Source organism: Strix aluco, chromosome 5 (assembly GCF_031877795.1).
Source record: "Strix aluco isolate bStrAlu1 chromosome 5, bStrAlu1.hap1, whole genome shotgun sequence".
NCBI classification, from domain to species: Eukaryota; Metazoa; Chordata; class Aves; order Strigiformes; family Strigidae; genus Strix; species Strix aluco.
In genome coordinates, this window is record NC_133935.1 from 10,052,937 (window position 1) to 10,079,624 (window position 26,688).

General features: G+C 41.8%; 1 protein-coding gene across 2 annotated transcripts in view; it reads left to right on the top strand.

The window, feature by feature from the left end:
• Positions 1-15,102: 15,102 nt before the first annotated feature.
• The window catches only part of APPL2 (adaptor protein, phosphotyrosine interacting with PH domain and leucine zipper 2), a 39,603-nt gene continuing 28,017 nt past the window's right edge, over positions 15,103-26,688 (top strand). Inside the window, exons 1-2 of one of the 2 annotated variants that reach the window (XM_074825886.1) lie at positions 15,103-15,312; positions 20,317-20,415. In XM_074825886.1, coding sequence (XP_074681987.1) covers positions 15,259-15,312; positions 20,317-20,415 — 153 coding nt within the window. In that variant the 5' untranslated portion in view covers positions 15,103-15,258. The remainder of the gene's footprint in view (positions 15,313-20,316; positions 20,416-26,688) is intronic. The other variant, XM_074825885.1, reaches the window with a different exon arrangement.

A 26,688-nucleotide genomic window follows, 5' to 3' on the forward strand; every position in this document is an offset into this window, starting at 1 on the left:
TACCTTCCTGGCAAATTGCCTGAACCCGAACAATCAGCTCAGATTTAATAAGGCAGGGCTAACGGGCACATGTGCATAGCCACACAACTCCTTCACCACCAGCAGCCCCCAACACCAGACAGGCAGCACGATTATGTGCATTTTGCTTCAGAAAAACAATCTCACAAAGGTTCACAGCCACCTCTTTTTGATGGCCAATTTTCTGAAAAATTGAATATATAAAAATAAATCCTCAGGCTGAGCTTTCAAGTGCCAAGCATCAGCCCAAAGTGAATTTTTAACAGCAGAGTTAAGAAGGAAGAAAGGGTGCTCTGAAAGCAAGGCTAAAAGACATACTGCTTAAGATCCCGTATGGTTTTCTAATACAAAACCAAACAAAAAATCCCAGCAACCCACACTGGCCATAGGCTTGCCATACTGTGGAATAATCTATGAACATGGCTTTAATATATCATTTACCTGGGAGGAAGCAGTTGTGGTGAGCACAGAAACCACGCCATCTCCTCACATATTAGAAGAGGCAGCTGAGATGCAAAAATCCCCTGGAGATGCCTTCACACCAAGCCATTGCCCTGGCCACAAGGAGAAGATATGAGACTGGTTCAGAAAGCTGCGGTAGTATTAAGGATGACAGAAGGATGCTGTAACTTCCTTCTAAGTGCTCTCACTCCTCTTACAAGTTCAGTGTATCCTACACAAGCTGACTGCCCTGTGTGCACTGAGTTCAGTAAGGCAAGAAACTTCCAGCACACCCAGTCAAAGCTGGAGCTAGTAGCGGTTCCAGGGGACTTAGGACAAGTATTCTTCTATATACTGTCTGGGACTGTAATGAGTCAGCCCCTCCTAAACCTTTTAAAAGAAGTCCCAAGGCAAACTTTCTTTCTTGGCAGCTATATTGTAGGTGCCTCCTATTTTAAATGAGAAGACACACTTTAGTTTCAACTTTACCTGTGTTCTACACAAACTGAGCATTTCACTTTATTACTGAAAGAAAATAACTGGTGGCAAAATACAGTTGCATAAGCAAGTTAATTAAACTAATACATTACATTAAAGGAACGGAGCAGTGTGTTCCCTACATCAGCAAACTCGATGTCTGCCATCACGCACCCTGTGTACTCCATCTCCTTTGAGAAAGATTGGGAGATGTATGGATGTGAGCTTCTGTAAGTATTTCAGAAGGTGTAGTGAGAAAGGACTTCGTTATTCTTTCCCTAAATCAACCTAAAATTTACCCAGCTGGGAAAACAGGTTGGTTAACAGGATTATCCAAATCTGAAATTCCAGTGATTTTCTCTTTTTGGACATTTTTGCTAGTCTGAGTGTTTGAAATCCAAACAATCTGTCTGTCAAGATGATATGCAGGTCTATGGAGAAGGATTTTTAAATCCCATAGTTACTTCTTAGTATTAGGAAACAGCCCTTATTTGCACAAGACTGTATACTTTCCCAAATTCTTTTTTATCTAAGTATCCATATAGAAACCTTATTCACCCATGATTTTTTCTAACAAAACACTTGCTTTCAAAGGCTTGTGTCTCAGCTCATGCACGTATAGAAAAAATTTAGTGCTAATTACCATCTTCGGGTATTTTCTTTTGAAGAGATGTTCTCAAAATCACAAATGTCCTGAAAAAACTGTCAGTTCTTCATCAGTAGTTAGCATCCTGAGATTAATTTTTTCCTAATCAAATTTACAACAGGAATTCAATTTAGTCAAAACTTTCCCATTTTAAGAGTTGCACTACAAATGTGTTGCCAGGGTTAAATAACACAACCACTTTGTTCATGGTGGATTCTCAACTCCAGTGTGTTCAAGTTCAAATTCCTGTGTTTTCCAGCTACTGTGTATTATGCTTCTCCCTGGACAGTTTTACAGTTTTGCTACAGCATCGCTGTTTTATAGCTAGCAACCTCGGCTAGCAGTTTTCACTGACTTGTTCAAATATCATGGTGCTGCATAGATGGTGGTTGTGATCACTTAGCCACCAAAAGGTCAGACAGTTACACCCCAGTTTCCCAATAAACCTGCAAGGATGATTCTGCTTGAAAAATGCAGTAGTCCAAGCCCCAATCTACCACAAACAAAAGCACTCTTGCGTCAACTGGGGTTGTTTGCTTTTACAAGTCAGTAAACAAAGCCCAATGCATCAAGATATTCAAGTATTTTCATGGATATAAAGAGGTGGAAAAAAAAATCAAGAACTTATTAGTAAAAGCTATCATGATTCCACAACCATCAAAGGTGCCCACTACGTGGCAGTGGGAAATGCTTCAGAATTTTATATCCAGAGAAGATCTCTACCTTGCTGTGAATATTTTCAGAAAACCCACTGCATTCTTAACAAAAAGGGTTAACAAATTTGACTTGGGGAACAGAAGCCAAATGACAATTATAACAAAACCCAGAGGCCACCAAGAAGAAGAAAACCTAGAATCCCCCATGTTTCTACAGTATTTCTTACTAATGCCTATATTGTGATAGCACTTAATGATCACACTAGTCTGACCCCAACTGCGCAAGGTACCATCTAGACATATAATAAATTTCCATCTTTGCCAACAGTCAGAAAGACAAGAAATAGCTGATGGGTGAGATAACAGAGAAGCCAAAGTAGGAAGCAGTGGGATAGGATTATTATTTGAAAAACAGGATGTGCGCAACAAGAACATAAAAAAAGCTGCATCAGGTCAAAGCAAAGATCCACCTTGCTCAGGATTCTATCTCACCATTTGCAGACCATAATCTGCCTGAGACAAACATGGTTGCTATATATATAGCAACCCTTAACACATTTCTCTTCTATGAACCTGTCCCACCCACCCCTGGACTCACATAAGCCCCTGGCACCCAAAGCATCCTGTGTTCCACTTCTCAGCCACCTGTGATTTGAAGAACCTTCTTTTGTTTGCTTTGAGCCTGGCAACTTCAGCTGTTGACAGTTTGTTCCTTGTCTCCAGATAAACACTGAAGAATCAATTTCCCACTTCATGTCATTCATGATTTTTGTTCTTCATAGTAGAATAAACACCAAAGAATCAAAGAATCAATATGCCATATCCCCTAATCTTTAGTTAGCAGCAGTGATGGTAAATTGTCATTTCTGGGCAGGTGCATGAATAGGTAGTTAAAATACTTTGAAAGAGATTGTGAAAGGATTAAAAAAAAACCATTGTACAGACTAAATTCTGCTAGTAATACCAAGCTTATGGAAGCAGCCAAACTGCTTTGCCCATGATAGATTTATGGTAATCCATGCAGTATGTCCCCCCTGACAGTCTGTGTTAGCAGTGAGAAAACGTGGTTAAAGAGCTTTCTATACCATCCCCCTCTCTTCCTTTTTCTGGCTGCCTGCGAGCCCCACGCTCGCTGTGGGAGCTTCTCAGCACCGACCCCACACTCCTCTGAGCCCTGAGCTGTTCTTACCTCACCTGGAGCCCACCGCCATAGTGAGCAGCCCACAGATGGGCCAGCTACCAGCTAGCCTTAAATAATCCACATGACATTATTTATCACAGCAACACAGCAAAGAACAGAATCAAAGTCCAAGAACTTAAGAAGAAAAGCAATTTGTTTTTCTCCTTGCAGTGATAGTGGAAAATTTGACTTGAGTGTTTCTTTTAAATCAAAATGATGACTCCTATTTAAAAAACAAAACTCAGTAGAACATGTTGGTTTATAATGGTCCATGGCAGCTGACTTAAAAAAAATGTAATTTAAACTCCTTAGTTTAAAGAAAAAAGACTATTTGCCAAGACCAAGGGGTTTTTTCTTCCTAAGGCAAGAAGATTTTCATTCATCTGTCTGTTCCTGCTCTCATGGAAGTAGCAAATAAAATTCTTATTATTGGGCCAAATCAGACATGGATAGGGACAAAATCAATGACATCCATGAAACTACAGCATCCCCTAAAACACCTGGTGAAAAATTAACAAGGAACGCACTGGTCAGCCAGGGAGAAATGCAAGCATATCACTAAGTAGAGGGCCAATAAGCTCCAAAGAAATGTGAATATTCTGTTAGTGGATATGCCAGCTTTACAAAAAATCCCCCCCCCCCCCCCAATCTCTGACAGAATAAATAGTAATTAATTTTGCAATAATTCTTTCTGAATGTGATTATTGTGCACAGTCATGAAATCCCCTTTGTTTTTAAAAGCTAACAGTTCAGGGCATATGATTCGTAGCTGATTCACAAGGTAGAAATAGAGTTCAGGAGCAAAACTTTCAAAGGTAAATTCAGGGGGAGAAATAAGTTATAATTCAACACTACTATGTTCACATCAACGTCACATCTCTTCCTAAAAATGGCTAGATTTTAGCACACAGATCTGCACAGAACTTTTGAAGAATTTGCTCCTAGCTCAGCTATTACCCACTCCCTGCAAAATTTTCTTTCAGAGCCATAAGGATGATCCACTTTTGGGCCATGTAACCAAACGTTCTCCGAGTTCAGGGAACCCCTGTCTGAGTGAGGATCACTATATCAACCTCAAAGCTGATTTAGAAGGTATATCTTATCAGTCTCCTTAAACAGCTGCATTCATATCAATGGCAGTCAAATATCTGCAGCACATTCAGCCCTAGGAGAGTGAATTCCCATCCTTCAAGAGATGGTTACATTTGAGACATCAGAGTCCTCCCTGGGAAAGGCAGAGGAAAACAAGAAAACCTTCCTGGAGATCTTTACCCAAATGCAAATTCTGATCTTCCACGTCTTAATTCTTCAGAATCAGTTAGGTAACTACCTTTCCTTTTCCCTTTCCAGATACAGAGAGGATCCCAGTGACTTTTAATTAATAAAATTCTAAATTCATGGGCACATTTTCCTTAATTCCCCTCCCCATCTGAAAAAGATGCTTGGCTTAGTGTTCTTGCATTTGCTGCTACAATCCAAGGTAGGTGCCCTTGAAAACAATAAATAAACAAATGTTTATATTGTACATTGAGAAACAGTTTGGAATCCTTTCTGTACCCAAAAGGTTGATATTTACGCTGTATTAGATCCTTCTATTAGAGGTCTTATAAAAATACAGGAGAGTCATAACAGTTCTTCCTATCTCTGAGGTCACTCAACCTTCATTTTACTATCACTGATAACAGTCTCCTGAAGCTCTATTCCAGAGGAGAAAAGCATCTTACTCTCTTCTTTTAATATTTTATGCAGACAAAGTAATCTCTTTCCCCTGTCTCTCACTACATAAATTCATTTTCAAGATGCAGCTAAATCAGCTTTTACAAAGAAGGCATCACAAAAATGAAAAGATACAAAAATGGCAAAATGCTAGAGAAAGAACCGTTACACAGAGATGTCACTGAGATGTCAGTGCAGCAGTGCATCCCTCTGAAACGAAGCTTATGTTTATGCTTTATGTCAGGTATATACTTAATCCCACTGATGTGTACTTAACACACACTTGCACCATTTGATAAACCTAAACTAGTACTCAAGTAGTGTAAAAGAACCTGATCTAGATGCCTGAGAGAAAACACTCCTTGACCCAAAACTGTATACAAGAAAAGGCACGTGTCTCAGGAGATGGCCCTCTGCACAATATACCGGCCTGACTTACGGAGTCCCACACTTTCAAAGAGAGGTCCATCTGCACCCAAGGCTCTTATTTGCTCAGTATCATGGGAAGATGGTATCCCTGCTTTATTTTCTTTTCATTTTCATGCACTTTTTCAGATGTAAATTCTTCCTCTGTTGTTGATATAGATTTCCATTACAGTTTTCCACACAGAGTAATTGCTTTTGCCTTATATTGGTAATGAAGCCAAATAGCAGAGTCACTGCCTTGTTTTTGTATGCAGTGTGCCTGCAGATTGTAGAAACAGGAGATACATCCTCATGATGAATAACGTCTTTATCCAATCTGCATATTTATCTACTCTGCTTAATTAACACCTTATCATTTGAAACCTTAAGTAGGCTAAGATTTTTACAGTGGCTATATATAATTTACACTGGGTGGGACTTTCATGACTTGCATGTGCCATTTTATTGAAAAAATGGAATTCTGCTTCAGCAAATACCAGCCAGGTTAAAAAAGACAAAAAGTCTATGATATCCATCAAATCAGCACCTCTTTATCTAAATATGCATTTAATACAAGAGGATGCTAATCATTCTGATTAATTGAAACTTCTGTCATATTAGGTAAACGGTAAACAGAACTTGTTCATACAATTAACAACATGGAAGCAGTGTGTGTTAGCTTAATCAAAAGACACCCACATATGCCAAATTATATTATTTTGCATTGACTGACAAAGAGCAAAAGTACGTCTTTAACACTGAATTTTAATCAGAATGTGATTTTTGACAGATAAAATACTAGTAATTTTTAAGTGCCTAGAGAAGGTTTTTGTATACATAATTTGAAATATTTGTAAGAGCAGAATATTTATACACATGAAATAAACTGCAAGCAATCATAAATATGTGTAAGTATGTGTAGTCACACGATTCTCATAGGAGGTATCCTTTTAGTACCTATATAAAAGGTGACGATCTCCTCTCACTTATATTACAGATGAAGCAATTCACCCTTGTTGTAACACAGAATCAGCTTCTGGATCCACAAGTAGAGGCCAAGGGTATAGAGAAACACAGAAACAGATGGAGTTTGGGCATCTCTGCATTAAACAATTTATCTAATTTCATTCATTCCAGGTTTAACAAAATAATGGAGGCAATGCAGCAAAACCCCAAACCAGCTGTTGCTCAATATATCCCTGGAATTACTCCCTGAACACTAGTATTTTGTTTACTAGCATATGCATCTGTAAATGTGTCCAAAAATCATGACTTGGGGCTCTTAAAATGCATGGCATTGCATAAAAATGATGAACTTAGCTTAAAATAATTGCTGTGGAGATTTACTTCTTTGATTTCTGATTAGTGAGCATTTAGGTTTTGAAAACTTGCTTTTTCCTCTACAATGATAAGGACTAGTCCTTTTCCAGCAAAACCAAAATCTCTCTTATATGGAGAAGCACATGTCGCTCGGGGAAGTGCTGACGGGGAGCTGACAGCCCGGTAGCTGTCGCAGCAAACCTGCCCCAGAAGGCTGAGACAAGGTGCCAGCAGCACCGATCCAAATGTACAACAGTGTAAACAAGAAGAGATCTGGACTCAAAGCTAACAATAACCAGAGCACTTATCTGAAACCAAGCCACTCTTTCTTTAGTTTTCAAAGTACTGAACGTTGCTCCCTTTGGCAATGCTACGACGCAGTGTAAATCAAATGTAACAAAACCTCTGAAGTATGGTATACACGAGCACTTCTGTTCAGGCAAGGGCTGAAGAACTCCAGAGACTTTTCTTTTGTCATAGATTTCTTTCAAAGCAATTTAGTTTAAATGCTGACGAGAACATTTTCTATGGCATTATTAATTATGTTCTCCCAGTCACGGATATGCATTGCTGTTCTGCTTGGGGCTTTTTTCTTTTTGCTATTTTATACAGGTTTGGTTTGAGAGGGTGAAAACCTAATCAGGAACCATTGGTCCCCTCGAAGAAAAACTCATGTATATTATTAGGTCCTATTGACTCTGTCTGTTGTACATGTTGTCTGCATGGTTCGTGGTTTTCACAGACAGCTGCTTGCTGACCTATGATCTTGTCAGCACTTATGTTTACATAGTATTTAAAGATAATGACTGTATGTGACCCTTGAACTAAATGTTCTGTTTTTAAAAAGTGAAAGAAAAACAAGGATAAGCAATGTGTTACCATAAATGAATTTGAAAGAACTGAAAAACTATTTACAGATCCAGCCAACATTTATATGTCTGATTAATCTCCAAGAATTTGACAGGCTAAACCCCAGTTTCTGTGTTTGCAGGACTGGAGCCAGGTAGTCAAGTGCACAGGTAATATACGGCATCAATACGGGGTTACAGAACACCTGCCTGCATCACAAATCACACGGTGGAAAACAAAAGGGCAGGGCAGCAGCTCTGCTGCAAGGCAAACTCTGCAGTTGATGTGAGGGGCTCAAACAGTCACATAAGGTGGGCAGTTCACAGCCGGCAGGCTGCCTGGTGGGATAATTCATCTCGCTTGTACCTTGCTCACGGTGGCCTTTATCCTAGAAAAACTCCACGAGCGCACTGAGAGAGGTCTGCCGACTGGAAGGATTATTTTGCTAACAGCAGCAGTCTGGCACTGCTGCCAGCCTTCTAGGGGTCATGCTCTGCAGCTTTTCTAGGGGCCATGCTCTTAACCGTGTCAGTAAGACCAACACATCTCTGACATCATACTCTTAAGAGCTACAACACTATGAAAGGTAATAACAATATGTGGCTTGCAACCTCTACCATAATTTTTCAAATCTGTTCCCCTTGTACTCCTAACTGGCCCCCACAAAAGCAAGCCACCAGCGTGCAGGGGTGACAATCCTGCCACCAGCAGCAATGCTGGATGGAGCGTCTCAGTTCACATGCTGTGCAATTCTGGCTGGCTGGCAAGCCCTGCATTAGCAACAGTAGGTCCAGTCATATGACAGGAAAGGGTTTCCAGTATTTGGCTTTCTCCAGACAGCAGGAGAACTTTTAAGTGGCTGTCACAGGAAGAAAAATTGGAAACGTCTGATCTTGCAAAACTGGAAGCATCTGAGGACTGTGGATGAACACAGCTTGGTGAGATGGTTCCTGCTGAGCTAGATTGGGAGTATCTGAACCTTTTGCCTGGGCAGCAGTGCAGCAGCATATCTTCCTGGTATGCCAGCACTTGCTTGTGTACCTGTGTTCATGACGCTGCCTTGGCAGCCTGCCTGGAAGAGTCACTCCCCCTCAGAAAACGGATTGTGATAGAAGTGCCCATTCGGGCACTGCCTAGAGTTTCCTTATTGCTTTCTGTATCATCCTCTGGGTTTTCTGCTGTTTCTCTAAAACCACAAAATGACACCCTGTTGCACCCCCACGTCCTGTTCTGGCTTTGCCTTGGGCAGCGCAGGCTCTGCACAAGGGGAAAGCAACCAGGAGGGCTGTCTGGGGCCTCTGTAGTCTGCAGTGGCTTCAGTTATGGACTAGGACCCCCTTGTGCTACACTATGTACACAGAACAAAAAGAGCCCAAACAGCAAGCAGGAAGGCCAAAAGGGATATAATAATGCTAGTAGAGTTTTGTGGACTTCTAATAGGCCTTAGGATATGTTCTGCTATATATAAGTGTTATAACTTTATTGTGCCTAAGCAGCCATAGAAAGATGCCAAGGGAAGGTGAATCAAAGAGAGTGATCAGCGTTAAGACAACATGAACTCAGAAGGAAACACGAGAGTGCAGGGCCTGGTTGGTTCAGGTGTTATCATGATTAAAAAATCAGGCTAAAAGCTGGCTTTAGACACAGTGACAACATGAAGTGCATTTGCTTCTGATACTTGTATTAACTTATTTTTGAAACTATAAAAGAAAGGCTCTGAGTCAGTGTTCCCTCTGACACTAAACTGACAGTCCTACCTGCAGATCCAACCTGCATTTGCATTCTGCATTGGTATTCTGACCTTTGGTGACCTTTATACCTAAAAGGTTACTTATTAGCATTTCATAAAACAATTATATGCCAGGTATTACATGTCTCTTATTTTAATCTACAGAATCATACCACATGCGCCTTTTTTTGACAAAGCACTTGTATTATTCTTTCTGTCACTTGTTGGATTTCACAGTAAGATTTTTCACTATACCTCAGATACCCCCAAATTCCACTGGACCATCATCTGAAATAGAAGTGTCTGCTACATTAGGAAGCAACATACACTACAAAAAACACAGCTAAAAGGAGAAAGGGGCCTATATCTTAGCATTTGCCCAAGCACTGAAAAAACTGTGGACAAAAGGTAATAATATCAGCTTAAAATATTTCAGTACTTCTCCCCACCAATGAACAACCCATTTTCTACTTGCTCCCGTTCCTTGCAAAGCAAATGCAAACTGTTAAATCAGGTGCCCTTCAACCAGCAGGCTCCCAAACAAAGAGTCGTGCCAATACCACCGGAGGCCACGCACCGCAGGGCAGAGCCAGGCATGGAGGAAGCACCTCTAGCTGGTACTGTCATCAGAGGCTCTGGCTTCTGAAACCATATTCTTATTCTGGATCTGGATGGAGACTGCTGCGGTACTTGGTTACATGAGGGAACTTAATTGTCCTTAAATTACATGAAATTAAAGACGGCAGTTATACCCGTCACCTTCAAAGAGATTTTAATTCGATCCATCCCACTAGCCAGTACATCTGTATATATCCATTTTGGCATATTACTAATGTGTTTAATGGAAATAAACAAAGCCATGTGTTTTACGTTAAAACAAAGAGCATGAGATCTTGGTTACATGGCAATAAATAATTTCAATGGAATTTTATTTCAGCCTGGTATTATTTTGTGGGTCATACACAAAATCACAAGATATTCCTCTATGGGTCCAAGAGTTGTCCTGTACATTAGATGCCCTATTACTAATTTAACCAGTAATTTATTCAGATACTATTAAAAATTGTTTTGGGATGCTTCTGCTAGTGAGAATAGTGAGAATCTTTTTCAAATCTTTCACTTGTAAAGAATTCATTTGAAGTAATTTATTGCTACTATCATTTAATATACCCTCCATATTTATGCAGGACAGCTGCACAACTTAGGGTAATTTACTACACCTCAGAAAGTCATCTGTAGTTCAAAGATTTCTTTGTTACTGAGCTCGAAGAATAAGAATATTAGACACTGTGTTAAATGCATAAATAGACTCAGCTGACTTAGCAAACATGTGACTAGCACACTATTGCTCAGAAATTTCTTGTAAAGTATAAGGTATGAAGCCAAAAAGGAAGTGTAACGCAATATGTTCTTTAAAGTTATAATGGAACATCTGAGAAAGAAAACACAATGCAATATGACTTACTCTGTAACTAGTCTAACCAGAAAAAATAATTATAGTCAGCTCTCCATTAATACTGGGTGGATTATCAAATTTGGAAATAAATTATGCTAAGGATGCACAACAGCTGCCTTGTTTCCAAAGAGGCCAATTAAAGCTGGCAGGGCTTATTAACTCACGCACAGCACTATCCATGTTCAGCACTGCTGCTTCCAGCCCCGAGCTGGCACTGGGCAGTCAGGTGGGAAAGCACTTGGGCAAACCTGGAAGCACGGCGCTGAGACCCTCCAGTCCTGCGGAAGCACAGTCCCCAGCTGCCGCCTCACACTGTGGTCCCTCCTGTCACATCAGCAAAGGCAGTCTGGGGAGGACTATACGTGACTGGCTGGTTACCAAGGGATATTCCTGACCAGCCTCAAATAGGAACAAGACTATCACACGTACAACCCCAAATTCAAGTTTGAAGATGTACTAATTTCTGCAAAACTGCAGTAGGACCAGCAGATTTTACATCACTTTGCCAAGAGATTCATATAGCAGACAAATCTTGAGCTTACAGAACAATCCAAACTTTCTCCTTATTTCCTTTAAAATTGTTCATTCTCTCAACTATGAGATTTTGGGGCTACATTCAGGCTTTTGCTGGAAGGAGACACTATCTTTTCTTAGAAACAGTACAATTAGTTCACGTAATGAATTAACTTTATACTCAACGCTCAATTATTTATTGATTTTATTTGATACTATTAATTCTTATTAGTTTTATAAGCAGTATGTATCAATTTCATTTTGGTCATTCCAGGGTTTTTACCTTAAGTTTCCACATTCTAAGAGGCATTTATCCTAACATAATCATCTGTAGGTTACAGAATATGCACATAAAAATTAATTGGACTGCTTACTGGAAGTGTTCTTCAGCTCAGCTCCTACCGCCGTGACAGGTTTTTTGAACATTCAGATGACTGATTCCAGGTACTGTGTCTGCTGTTTCCCTATTCTCTTTCTGTACGTACAATGTTCCCATTAAATTTGACTTTGAAAAATAGCTGTCAGAGTGCTTTTCACTAGCAAGACTTTTCGTAGCAACCGAGTATTGCATTCAATACCTGGGTTTAGAAGACAGAAGCTGAACTGTTGTTAGTCCGCTGTTAGCACTGCCCAGTGCAGCGAGCAGTTCTGGGACCACACAATGAGGTAAATGTCATGCCACTTCTCTTTCAGACAGGGATAAAATACTGTGTACCTCCAGTACCAGATGCAGCACAGGTACCGCAGAGTGCCCCAGAAATGCCACCTGGAGCTGGACTGGCCAGGCCTGGCAGCCCAGCCCTGCAGCACTGGTGCCATGCACGGAAACCCGCGACACCCAGAGACAGCTGCTTCTTGTGTCAAAGGCTTAGACACCCCCTACCCAAAGGTCCACTTATACACAAAGGTACCTAATTCTTTTATAATATCATTACTGTTGTCTAAATAAATTCTTAAAGTGTTTGGTGGTAGTACTATGGGTTATTTTAATTATTTTAGAAAAATTATTTGGAGTTACCAAGACTGAAGAATAATTCTTGAGACCTAATAAAACTAGGTGACTGGAAAATTAATTGCAATTATCAGTAATACAAGGAAAAGATTAATTTCAATTATTAGTAGGCAAGATTTTTAAATTTTTTTAAAAAATTCAAAACCACCTGGACTGTATTAGGAAAGTTAGATAAAAATGTTTTTGATCACTATAAATAAGCAATTCACCAAGTTTATAGCTAAGGAATGATGCAAAAAAGAATGACACATAGTAAAAGGGTCACCCTTCAGTAGTTACTGGAGTGCTTTTTGTTTTATTTAAATAAAACTAGCAGAACCTGTTCTGGCTATCCTCAATTTTGTAATGACAACAGGCTTCCACACTTGAACCTTAGACTAAACAAAGCCATCAAGAGGAGTAAGATAAGACCTTAAAGGTTGTAGCTCCTGGGAAGGAAGACAATGTGAAATAAAACCACAAACCATGCCGATGTTTTCTTGAAGGACATACTTCCGCCCAATGGGGAAGAGCTGTTGCTGAACTATTTCAAGACTTAGAGGGGGAAAGTAAGTTGTAACAGAAGTATTTGGGGAATATTAAAAAATGCCCTGAAGCTACTTTAACAGATACAGAAAATCTGATTAAAGCATGGTCTTCTCTTCCTCAGTGCATTTCAAATAATGTTTTCAAAGTATCTGAAGAAAGAAAAATAAGACTAATACACACTGACAAAATCGGCTCAGAAGTGGTCATGGATTCTTAAGTCTAATGCCTTCATATTCTGTAGACAAAAAAAATTTCTCTGACCTCTTTCTACCATTCTAACATTCTCTGAAACAACATTATTATGATAAAGCCATATCTATTTTTGTTTTCTCATTATCTAAATATATACTGTCATACTCAGTATTTTTGGTATTAGCCAGTGATTTTTATTATGGCTCAGTGTCTTTATTCAGGCAGGAAAAGTGGACTGAACGTGAGAACTCTGTTCTTACTCAAGGGTTTGGAACAGGGAGTCCAGCTTCAGGACCAGCGGAGCAGAGTCATACGAAGGCTGGCTTGGCACATTGGGTTAAAGGTTCTGTCACAAGCTTCAGAAGCAATACCAATCAATGTCAGACCCACAGAAATACCTTAGCCAAAATTACAGGGTTCAATGATCATTTCTCATACATAATTAAAGCAAACAATCATCCAGCTGATCTGCAAAACTTTCCTACGACCACCTGCTTGTGTACAGTCTTTTAATCAGCAAAAAATCTGAAAAAAAAAAAATCTGTATTAGCAATCACCTTTCTTGCCATATAAAATGTTCACTAGTGTTAAAGAAGGACAGAAGTGGAAAAATCCACTGGGATTTAGATGCAAAAAGCAGGCACTTACCATAATGGCAAAGCAGGCCAATGCAAATGTTTGGAGTTCTTTTACAACTCAAGCTGGATTTTTTTAAAATATTGCTTCTTTTAAAAGACAGCAGCAACATGAGTTATCTGAAGACTGTAAAATTTCTTTGAAGATGATAACATCTTGTAATTTTACAGCCAGTATTTTTGTTTGCATATTCTGTTTAATTGGCAGGATTCTTCCTAAACTCTTCAGAAATGTTTTTTTCTTAAACGGGATTCTGGTTTTGAGTGTCTCCACTTTTGTCTTAAGCCACACTGGAACAACAAAAGCTACATTTGACAAGCACAGAGCAACTGATCTGCGGATCAGTAACTCAGGGCTTTTAGAGAAACTGAGGCATCCAAAAGCGGTGGCCACCCTTCAAAAACGTGAACGGGATGAAACACCCATGGATCAAGCAAGACTCTGCTTACTTTGAAAACATTAGCTTTGTTCAACTAAGCATCTGAATTAGTGTCCAAATGCTGACATTATCCACCGCAATTAAGACAGCAGTGAGATGGTCATAAAAACATGGCTTTGTACTTGAAGGATCAGTAACTGAGAACGCCTCCCTTCTAACCCCGCAAGTGCAGGGACCTGGCTGAGGGGGACTGACCTGCCTGGCGCACTCTGCGGCCCCACAGTTTTGCTTGCAGAGTTGTCCATAAACGACAATGAACGCAGATGCCACAAACGAAGGCAGCTCGTAAGCAGGCCCATCTCAGCCAGTGGCTGCACTGGTCCTAGGAAATGGGCAACCCTGGGGTGCTTTTCTGAGCCACCCGGGGCCCAGTAGCCTGGCTGACCCTGCTGGCAGCCCCCAGCCCTGCGCTGAGGAGAGCCGCGACGCCCCGAGGGGCACCGTAAAGGGCTCACCCACGGCTGGAGGTTCTCAAGGCCCACAAGCCTCGCTGGAGGATGCGATCTTCCCCTCATTGCCATCATCACACCCCGCACCCTCACAGCCAGGGAGATCTCCCTCTGCTGAGGGGGGAACCACCGCCCTGCTTCATCCCGCTTCCCGCCACCCTCCTGTCCAGGGAACGAGGCCACGAGCAGGGCTGCGAGAGGCCATTCCAGACCCTGCTGCCCGCGGCTGGGGAGGAGGGGAAGGGGCGCCCTCCATCTGGGGCCTCCCTCCCCCCGGGCGAGGCCGCCGCGGCGCCGGCCAGGCCCGAGGAGTTAATGGCGGCAGGAAGCCACCCCCCGCCCGCCGCGCTCCCTCCTGCCGACGGCCCTCCCCGTGACTCGCTTCCTCCGGCGGACGGGAACTGGGAGGAGTGAGCGGCCCCGGGCTGCCGCCCCCACCCCGCCAGCGGAGCCAGCCAGCCGCCGTCCCCGCTGCCCGCGGAGAGCCGCGGCCGCCCCCGCGGGGAGGGACGCCGCCGAGCCCCGCCACCGGGGCGTGCCAGCGGGCGTCCGCCGCGCACCCAGCTCCCAGCGCCCAGCCGCGCCGCAGCGCCAACATGCCGGCCGTCGACAAACTCCTCCTGGAAGAGGCTTTGCAGGACAGCCCGCAGGTAGCGGCCCGCTGCCAGCTGCGAAGCCGGGGCCGGGGCAGAGCCCCGCCGGTGTGGCGCACCTGAGCTGGCGGTGCCGGCCGGGGCGGTGCGGGGTTGGCGGCTCGGGAGGGCCGGGGAGCCGCCGTCCCGCGGCGGGGAGAGGGGTGTCAGCAGGCGGTGTAGGAGAGCGGGGCGGCAGGGGTGGGTCAGGGGGACTTCGCCCGTCGGAGCCGTCGGGGAGCCGGGATGCTGTGGTGCAGGTAAACGGCACCCGGGTGGCGTCGGGGGAAGGCTTTAGTTTCCTCCTGGGCAAGCTGTCGGGGGAAAACAGGCCGTGTCAGCTCCTGGGGGCCTCCGGGGACGAGGGCGGCACCCTAGCGCGGAGGGGCAGGATGTGAGTGGGCCGGGGCACAGCGCCCTTCCTCCTCACCTCCCTCAGAGAAACCCCTCCTTTGGCTTTTCCCTCACGCTGTCCTGTCCTGGTGTGCGCTCGCTGGGTGTGGGGCTTGCCCTGAAGAGGTGAGGTGTGTTGGGGAAGGATGGGTGGGCATGACTTGGTGCCCTGGCTTCCCCCGAGGTCCCCGAGGGAAAGGGAGACTTCAGCTCTGTGAGTCACCTGGCCCTGGTGACAAAAGTGGGCTGCAGGAATGTCACCGCCAGCATGCCTGCTCCTCCCCACGAGCGGTGAAGGGTCCCAGGGGCGGTAGTGCAGATACATAGACTTCCCGTGAGGATAGATGAGGTGAGGTGAATCCCACCGAAGATGACCTCCTTCTGAAGGAGTCTGAGAAACGAGGACAGAAGGTTGCTGCCCTTCCCTTCCCAACTGCAGGCAGGGGAGGACATTTCTCCTCTCACCCCTCTGCAAAGTCTTCTGTTGGCTCCTAGGTGCACAGAAGATACATAAATTCTCAGAGGGGCTGGTCCTTAAGAGTGCCCAGTGTAGCACCCTGTGCCCCGTTGTTGGGAGCCATGATGCGACACAGCTGCAGAAGTGACCCTTGAGGACTGTGGAAACCCCACAGTGAAGAACACATCATGTCATGACATTCTCAGGGGGCGGAGAGGTATGAGGCCTTGAGAGGTGGGAAAGGAGAGGGGAAAGCGGAAAGTTTAGATGGAAGAGAGAAATAAAGGGAAAGGGAAAGAGTGGAAGTTTCACAGAGGGGTGAGTAGGGAAGGCGCACTTGAGGACAAAGTGAGGTCCAGACAGAGATACAAAAGTAATTGGTGAAGCAGGAAAAGAAGGAGGGAGGGCAGGGTGGATCAGCATGGATCCTGCTCCCTGTGCAGGGAGCCCTGTGTTGTAATCCTAACTCATCTGCTGATGGATCAGGAGGAGGAGGAATGAATAGGTAAGCTGTGGAGCAGATTGCTGATAGGTGTTACGGAGTCTGTCATGAGATGTATTGAAGGAAAGATTGGACATGCACCTGTCAGGACTTAATGAGTCTTGGGGCTCATCTGGATCAACTCTTCTTAACCTGTTTTTCTGTGATTCTATGAAATCCCGTCCTAGTAAGAATGACTTTCATCATCTGTTTGATATGGCATACATGGAATCTCCAGTTTGGAGATCAGAGATTTTCAAAACTCGGCTGGAAAAAGTGTTGAGTAACCTGATGTAATGTCAGGGTAAGTCCTGCTTTGAGCAGGGGTTTGGACAAGGTGACCTGCTGAGTTCTCTGAGAGTCTGAACTGTTCTGTGTTCCACATTTTACCAAAATGTGCTAGATCTATTATGAGCAGTTATTAACATTTTTAGTATTAACCTCCCTACTGCACTCTGGAGCTGAACAACTTGACACGCAGGGATAGGTGAACTCATTCCCCTTTTCAGTCAACACTTCCTTCAATGATTAAAAATGTAACACTGACTGAAAGCAGTTGAACAATGCACTGAATTGCATTTGGAGGTCTTCATCTTTCTTCTGACCTGAAATGAAGGCTGTTAACATCTCCTTTGCAATTACTGGAAATACCAGGCTGTGCATAAACCAGAGTATTTGCAGGATGTTTTGGCTTGATTTGGTCATTGCTTTTTGTTCAAGTCCTAAAATTTTGGGAGGGAGAGGCATTGTTTAATTTCTGTAATGGCCCAGTGTTGCTAAAATCTATTTTTTCACGTAAGAAAATGGGGGTGGGAGCATAAGGGGTTGGGGTGTTTAAGTCTTTTATATTTTTATTACTTTTTTCTTGGGGAGAGCTTTAGATTCACAGCACAACAGAGTCCCCCTGTAAGCTGGGTGCTACAAAATCAAAGCAAAAAGGCAGTCTCTGTTCCACAGAACTTACAGTGTAGCAACTTACGGGATCATTTACTTTGGAAAGTGACATGATTCTCCTCTGCCCTGTGCAGTCACTTGCAGCAAAGCAAAGGGATGGTAAAATGGGGACATAACCTCACTTTGTATGAACTGTGTGAAGTATGTAAATTATGTGCAAGACTGACAAGAATTAGGCCAAAGTTATTTCTTCATCAGTTTTCTGAAACTTGATTTCTCTCTCCCCAGCAATATAGTACTTTTGTCTTGATTTGTCTCCAAACATTGGCTGAAAAAGGCCATAAAAAGTGTCTTAATTTTGAAGTGTTTGGCCATAAAATAGGAGATAAATTTACGTAAGCAGTCATGCTAAAACCAAGGGAAATACTTGGATGAAAGAAGAAATTTCTTTCCTATGTTTCCAGAATCTGAGATAATGGTGCTATTAATGAGGATTCCTAAATGTTAGCTTAATATTTGGATTACTGCTTTATTTCAGCAGCATTAGCTGCTATTCCAGAATTTTTCAAAACAGTAACAGCAAAAATATACACATGCTGATATTTTGTTGCAATAATTTAAAATGGTGTTCTTAAATATAAAAGTTTCTAAGAAACTTCCAAACTTTTTGAATCATTTATTGTTTTTATTATTTTTGAACAGTGTCCTAATAACTGAGGACAAGACTTTCAGAAATTATTTCCCAGAGCTGTTCTACCTCAACCTGTATTTAGACATCTGAAAAACTGAACCTGCAAAAATTCAGTGAGATTTAGGAATGTAGCTGACATTCCTGTGTTTGGAAGCCTTTTCCAGCATGCAGAAATGTTTGATTTGTAGCACACTTCCAGCAATTTCTTTAACTTTTTAGTCTTGGTTTCAGATTTGTCTTGATAAACATTGTGTCATGTTTTATAATTTTTGCCTTCCCGAGATTTATTTTTTAACCATCTTCATACCCTGTGAATTTCATGTGCTGTTGTAACACTGAACAAGGAAGATGAACACTGTATAGATAGAAGATAGTTTGTTGACATTAGTTTTGCTTGTTTTAATGCACTGTTGAAGATAAAACACTTAAAACCAGATGTTTTTTGAATATGTTTTCAGTTCCTGAAATAATAGCTTAGTGTGGAAAACTCTCAAAATCATGCCACTGTCCTTGTAGGGAAGTTCTGCAGAGAGGTCCTTTATAAGTTTGGGTTCTTGATATCCGTTTCACTGACTTGGCCTTCTCTCCATTCTTTGGTTTTTATGTTCTCTTTGTTTGAAAACAGTACTTTGTATTACATATCTCCTTACATGCTAAGATCTCAAAACTGGTTTCCCATCTCTAAGGTAGGAAGTATTGTAGCAGCTTGGCACGTTAGCAGACTGAAATGTTGAGAGCTTTAGAGTTACTCAAAGTATGGAAGTTCCCGTGCAATGTCTAGAACAGAACCCAAAGACTGACTCCCAAGTCATGTACTTTTACCGCTAAGCAACAATAATTTTTGGCTTAGATACATCACAGCAGAGATGAAATGATAGTTAATCTTAGGCCAGGATTCTTGAAGGATGCTGATTTTGAGTTTTTCAGGACAAGCATAAAGTATGGGCAGAGAGTTTTGCAGAGAAGAATAAATGCCTTGGGGAAGTACATGTGCCTTCTGTTAAAATAGTGAAGCAACTTAAAACTATCTTAAATCTTTGAAATAAATTTCCCAGATTTGAACCTGGGTACTTCAGGTACATTAGAGATTCCTGTAATAGGAGGATAGATAAAGCACTTGCTCAGTTAGTTACAGGACTGACGTGATTATGAAAGTACTGGTGTTTATGCATGCCCCTCACATAAGCAGATGAAACTAATTAACGTCATGGAAGTTAGATGTACAGATGGAAAGACATTGCCAGTTAGCATCAAATAGATTGGATTGACCAAAGTTAAGACTAAGGATGGATCATGAGTTTGTTAAAGGGGCAGCCTTCCCTCTTTCATTGTTGTCATGATCTAGCAAATTCTGGAGCTTGGCATTATTCCAAGATATCTTTGTTTCCCATCTCAGGAGCTGTGTCAGCAACATAATTCCTGATGATTCCACCAAAGCAAATCAAGGGAATTTATGTCTTTAAGATAACACAAGTCATTATGCCCTTTTTCCCCCCTGTTTACTGACAAGGATGAGCTACCAGAATGGAGAAGGTACAGGGTATCTCTGAGTGGGTGTATACTTCTGTGCCTGTTGTTGTAGATGAACACTCAGTTGTTTGGTCTGATTACGTCAGCTAGCTTTGGCAGTGGCCCTTTAAGAGTTGCTCAAGACAGTTGAGAGTGAATAATACTCTAAATTATCTCGTGGACAGGGGTGTTTTTAATGCAGTCTGACATTAGAGAAGTAAAGTGAGCAAGCAGTGGCGTTTGACCCAGAGTCTAACGTGGTTTGGATTACTGTAGTCAGCAGGCAGATATTCAGGATTTTTTACATTCCTGATTGTGTTGGAAGGAATGTCTGTTTAGAGCAAGAGACTGGGAGTCAGGATTTGGCCATAGCATTTTATCACTTTGCTTCCTTATGCCTCAGTTTACCTATCCATAACAGAAGGACTAATTTCTACGTGTTTTGAGGTTCTGAGTAAACAGAATCATGCAAAGGTAAAGGCTTATCATTTCTCATTGATTTGTATTTTTTGCTACCATCTATTTACAGTCATTTATGATTCTTTTTCATATTTTCACTCGGGACTAAAACCATTTCCTTTTTTTCTTTTATTGAAGACTCGATCTTTGCTCAGTGTATTTGAAGAAGATGCAGGAACCCTTACTGAATATACAAACCAGTTGCTTCAGGCAATGCAACGAGTCTATGGTGCTCAGGTAATTTTTCATTTGTGTTTCTTTTGTTCGATGTGGAGTAGAAGATAAATTGCTATGATGATGCTGTTATTTACATGAAAGTTGCCAAGTACCTGCACCTCTTGTGGTTTAAGAGGAGTCGTGGGTGTTTTCCATCTGATATCAAGGCCCCTTCCTGCCTTGATATTCAAGAGTCATATGCATGAAAAAAATCTTACCTGCTTTGTCTGTCTCCGAACAATTCATGAAAGAAAAATTGTAGTATGTCCTTACCTTATGGTACATTGGAAGGCCAGCCTTGACAAAATTACTTGCCTAAGTGTAGACACAATACACAGATAGGTATTCGCACTGACTTCAGGCATGTAACTTAGATGCTGTGACTCACCATTTAGAAGGAACTGTTTATGTGCATTGATTACAGAGAGAATGTACACTTTGAGTCATACTGAAGCTGAGTACCTAAAGTAGTCAGGGTGAAAACCATGGGAGCAGGAGCAAAAAAAAACCCCTCTTTCTAAAGTACTTACATGACCTAGATGACTAAATCTCTTTGAAAGTGAAACTTGCAAGGGAAATCATACCCAGTGCTTTGGAAAATACTGTAAATCTGAGTGATTGTCAGTGAAGCTAGGATTCCCATGTGCATAAAACTAGGTATTTAAAAATACCATGTCCAGATCTCTAAAGACACACACAGTATCTCATGGAACTTTTGAAAGTATTTATGTAGGTTAGATACCCGATGTCCTTAGAAACAACGGGTTTTCTATTGTTAAACCAGTAGATCAGAGAACACGGAGAGATGAGGACAGTGCAGGTATTTTGAATTTACTGGAAGACTGAGTGCCTGATTCTTACATTATCAGGAATCAGTTCAGCTATAAAACTACTGCAAGTGCATGTCCATTTGGTGGGATTGGTCTTTTGGGTGACTGATAGTGTGGCTTGGAAGAGCCATCTGCCCGGGACCTAGCTACTTACACCTGGAAGATCCAGCTTTGGAGAGCTTTGAAGTCTTCATGTCCTGGGCCCTGTGCAAATGCAGAGCAATCAGAGGCTTACAGCACAGCTTAGATACTTAGAAAACAATACAGCACATTGCCAGGGGCTGGAGAGGTGCCTTGAAGTCAGCACTGAAAGTCAACGATGGGCATTTTGGTAGAGTCACTGAGCTTTAACGGTAGCAAGAGCGTGGGCATGTTGGATGGTAGAAATCTGAGACCAAAGAGCAGGTACGATTGAAATGGATGAAAGAAGGAAATCAGAGAATAAATGTGGTTTGATTATGAAGTGTCCAGCTTGTGAACTACATGTCCCTTTTCCCTGCTGATGCCTTTTTAGGATGGCATTTTAGGAAGCGGTGGCCTGTTATTCATGAAAAAATGCTTTGTCTGCTTTTGTTTGCCTCTTCCTTTCCATCTCAGCTTTTAGCCTTCTCCATTTCTGTTGCCCCACGGTTATGACATTTCCTCTTTCTTCTCACTGTCTCAGCGCATTTACCCATCTGTACTTTGCAGTAGTACTGAGTCTACTTCATTTTCCCCTCACTTCTTGGCCACTTTCTTCCTGCACACTTCCTGCTTTAGTTTGATTTAAATACTTGGTCACCTGTGAATACTGGATGTGTTCCTTGAAATACCTCATCCGAGTTTGATGCTATTTTGGGATGGGAAGTGCACAGCAGTTGTTTAAAGTCAAGCTTTGTAAGGATTTGGAGGAGGGCACCCTACACTAGCCAACTGACTTAGGAAAATTCGGGTTTAGTGACCAGTGTTAGGGACTTCACCAAGGACACTGGCTCAACATTTCATGTTCTTAATACTGCTGCTTCTGCTATTTGATTCCTGCCAAATCACTGTCTGTTGTGACTTCAGTTTGGGTTTGTGTTCTCAGAATCCAGTAGGGGCAAAAAAGTGACACTGCAGTAACAAGAAAGCATAAGTAGATCATATTAATTATGTAAGTGGAAAAGAAAATTGAAACTTCTTGTGGTTTTTTTTCCTATATATGTTTTAAAAACTCTTGATATTTTTGCTTGAGACCTGAAAGAATACACTAAAACTGGGGCAACAATCTGTTGGGTTTTTTTTAAATAAAAAATAATGGAAATACTTAAATCAGCCATATATGGCATAATTCCCAAGAGAATGGTGGTGTTTGTAGGCTAACATTGATTTCTGACTAATTTTACCGAGCCTTGCAAATATCAATATATGCTTGTCAGGAGCCCTTTCTGAATATTTCAGAGGAAGACACACTTTCTGACTGAATTCACCCTCAATTTTTGAGAGGCACATGACTTATTACAAAATTATATGATTGCAGTTGCAGTAGAAAAAGAAGTGTAATGCTGAATTGTCCACTAAACATAAATGGACAGTTAAGAAGAATCTATGTGTAATATTTCTTTGCTGCCTAATCACAACTTGAGAGGAAATAGACTTTAGCTCATGTGTTGTTAGGAGACACGTTGTCTGGGCCTCAACAGTGGCATATTAGGAAGTGCTAGCAATCCTTTTCATTTTGAGAGGGGATGAGATTTAGTAGAGTGTAAAGTTGAGAGTATTGAGAAGCCAGGTTCTGAATTTGCCTTTCTGTTTTCCTGACTTAAATTTTGTCTTTGCCAAAGTCATTGTCATCCCCTGCTCTAATTTCCTTATCTATAAACTAAGAATTACAGTTACTGACCTACTTCGAAGCAATGACGATAAAAATGGCTGGAATCACAGTTCTGACAGTCAGACAAAACAGCAGTGGGTTGTACCAGTGCACAGTGTTTAAAAATCAGGGTTTATGCCCCCTCAAAACGGGGCAGTTTAAAAAAAACTTGATTCTTTCTAACTACATTCTGAACTTTAAAATTTTCCACGTCTCAACCATATTTTCAAGATTTTCTGGAGCAGTTTACTAGAAGTTTGGTGTTTCTTGTGATGAAAACTCAGATTTTCATGTAATTCAAACCACTGTAGCTTATGATCAAATAACAATAGTTGATGGTTCTGAATGGATGCAGTGCAGAGTCTCAGGGGAGTAGCAATTAGTACCAACTGCATGCTGTTAATTATCCATGTGGATATATGCATATATTTGTCCCAAAACACGGCTTTGTGTGCAGAGCAGCAATAAGTTTGTAAATTGACAGCTCAAGCTGCTCTAAACACTTGGATCAGTGCCTTCGAAAGAAATGTGAGAAAGAAAAATACTTGCCCAGAGCTTTTAAAAACACTTAGGAAAGTAGGAATCTTTTTGAACATTCATTACACACACACACACACACACACACACACCCCGTTTTTTTAAGCTGCAGATTTCTGCTAGGTGCTGGGAACCTAACTTTTCAGACTTGCATGTATTCAAGCAGGACTTAATTTTGCATGCCTTTAACTTTTCTAGTGACAGTAGGGCAATTGTTGGAGTGGGTGCATTCATTGGGATGGGCTTCAGTAAACGATGTAGATGGGACCTTTGAAATGACTTGAAACTGCTTCTGTCCCAAGAGTGGAAGGAGGGATCTGCAGCATCCTGTCACAGGGTGTAGCAGTGGATACTGTCAAGGCCTCTGGAGCCACTTGGTGCGGAAGGGCCGCTAACACCAGGCTGCAGCTGGTGATGATGCATCGCTAGCAGATTGCCTTTGAGTGCAAGACCCTCAGATCCTCCTGTGCAGGATCAGGATGGTGCTCTCATCTCTTCGGGTGCCCACCCCAGACGTGATGGCGTAGTGACTCTGTTTCACACATGGAGTCTTTTGGTGAAAAAGAGACTGATGCTACAAGGCAGATGCAGTGTATGATGCTGTGATTAAGGAGAAGTCACAGAAACCCGAATGTATGAACTGTACTCAAGAAGTGAGGTTTGGTTGATATGGCAAGCCCATGTATGTAAATATAGTGAAGCATTTTTATATGCATCAAATAAACCACATCCGTGTGAGTACATATTGCACTTCCTGCTGTAGTTCTCCCATCTGTGCTCTGGTACCCTGAAGTAGTTATCAGGTTAGTGATCTTACAGAGGAAATCTTCTTTACAGAGTTTATTCCTGTAGTTCTTCCTCCTTGCAAGCAAGCCCTGATGCTGCATCTGGCATTACTGCTGTCTGGTTCCTGTGAATGTTGTGTTCATCATTCTGGACATTTTATTACCTGAGCAATATATAATGCAGCCAGCAGGGACTGTTAGAAAATTTCATTTTCTTAAGCTGCATGCTGAGGCTCTTGCAATGGTGTCTGAGCAAAGTGCGCCCAGGTTACATTCCTGACTTTCCACTGCCATAGTAAATTATTTTCAGAGCTTTACTATCACCTCCAGTTCTTCATCTTACTATAGAAACGGCTCAGCTGTGTTCATCACTTGAAACTAAATGCCATTTAGAAACTCAGGAGACTGTTGTGTCTGTACTGATTATTAGAAGAATAAATAGGCAGGTTAGAGGAAAGTAAGATGCAATATTTTGTCATTGGAAAGAGGTTTCATCTCATTATTCTTGACAAATCTGACTAGATACTAAGAGCAGTGATGGCAGAAGAGGAATAAAAAGAAACCCATATTGCCTTTATCAGTACATCCAGAGAGAGAACAGCATGGGAACTGTGAAGTATAATTCTGTTCAGTCTCTGTGTCTCTGAGCAGTTGTCTTGTGACACCAGAGTCACACAGGCAAAGCAGCAACAACTTCTGGGGCTTACTGCGTTTTTATGTGAAGACTCTTAGGGAAACTCCTGACAATTCATGACACCCCATGTCTGCGTTTTTCAAGTGTTGCTTGTTTCATCTTCTGTATATTGACTTCGCTAGGCTATAACTCAGTAGATAGGTGTCAAGCTCTCTAGGGCATGCATGGATTTTTGTATTTTTTTTCATAGCTAACCCTGAGTGTTCAGAATTCTTGAATTAGTTCTTGCTAAACTAACAAGTAAGCACTGATACAGTTTTTATTTTAATTGCTTTCTTTTCATGTCTGAGGCAACAATTGTGTTGTATTTTCAAATGAGAAGACTTTTTTTCCCAAAATCTTTTGAAACATTAAAGTTTAAGTTAGCATTTTGTAAACTTTCAGTTCAACATAGAGGAGGTTCAATAGAATGTTAGGTTGGACAAACACATGAAATAAATTACAGTTGTCAGCACTGACTTTTGTGAAATACTGTATATAGTTCCATATTCATGGTAAGTGTGCATCATATACCTCTGCACTTCTCGAGGCATATTTACCATATGTTGCTAACAGAGGTAAGCAGAGCGTTATCACATGAGAACTAATGTATTTACAAAGCCACGGGAGTTGGTTTTAGTACTGCCTATGAAGTTGGAGTTGTCACCACGCCTGGAAGCAAGTTAACATTGCACTAAGCAGGATCTGGAGATTTGAGTACTACAAGGAGGCATAAACGTATGGATGCCCTGCTGAGAGTAATTGTTTCACAAGAAATTGGAAAGATTCTTTCCCTACTGAACTGGCCATCCTACGGTAGCTGCTTTTGCTGTTTAACAGCAGAGTTTCGACTAGTGTCTTCTATTTCTTGAAGCTATTAGATGAACCGTTCACATTTATGAGGAGTGGATGCCATGCTGTGAATCAGCAGCAGGGCAAGCCATATGTTAGCCTGATCTTGTAAAGTGCTGGGTAGCCGGAGCACCCTGGTGAGGCTTAGCTTCTCTTACCCTTGGGCTCATGTTTCCAAGCTATTTAACATGCAAACCTAAGCCTGTAAGACTGTAACATTTACTAGATTGCTGGAGAACTCTATTTTGTAGGAAGATGACATGCACATACAGACAGAGCTGCATAAAACTGTTGTATCAAGACCCAGTTCTTTCTGTGTTGTGCCTGGTTTTGAAGGTAAATGTGTTCCCTAGTTCTGAAAAGATGAGAAGGCTGCAACTGCCTCATGGACCTCCTCCTTCAACCACCTACCTGTTGTTTTTTTTCCTCATTTATGAGGCATTAAGCTTTCCCAGATGTAGGCCAAATTTTATTATGTGTCATTCTGCACATACAGGGTGCATGGATAAATACCTTTATCAGTAACTTGCTTGTTTACATGAAGAAGCCTGTGGCAGTTCAGTGTGCTGGTTACTTGCAGAGTTTTAAAAATGCCAGCTTTAGCTGGAGTAGGAAAGTAGCTTTGCAGAATGCTTCATTATATTGGGATTGGAATTGGACATGCTGGAATAGCTGTCTTTAGAAGTTAATTTATAGCTCAACTTAATCCTTTACATGCCCTCAAATCTGGAGTCTGTTAGATGACTATAGAAATGTCTTCTGACTTCAGTGTATTAGCCCTCAAGA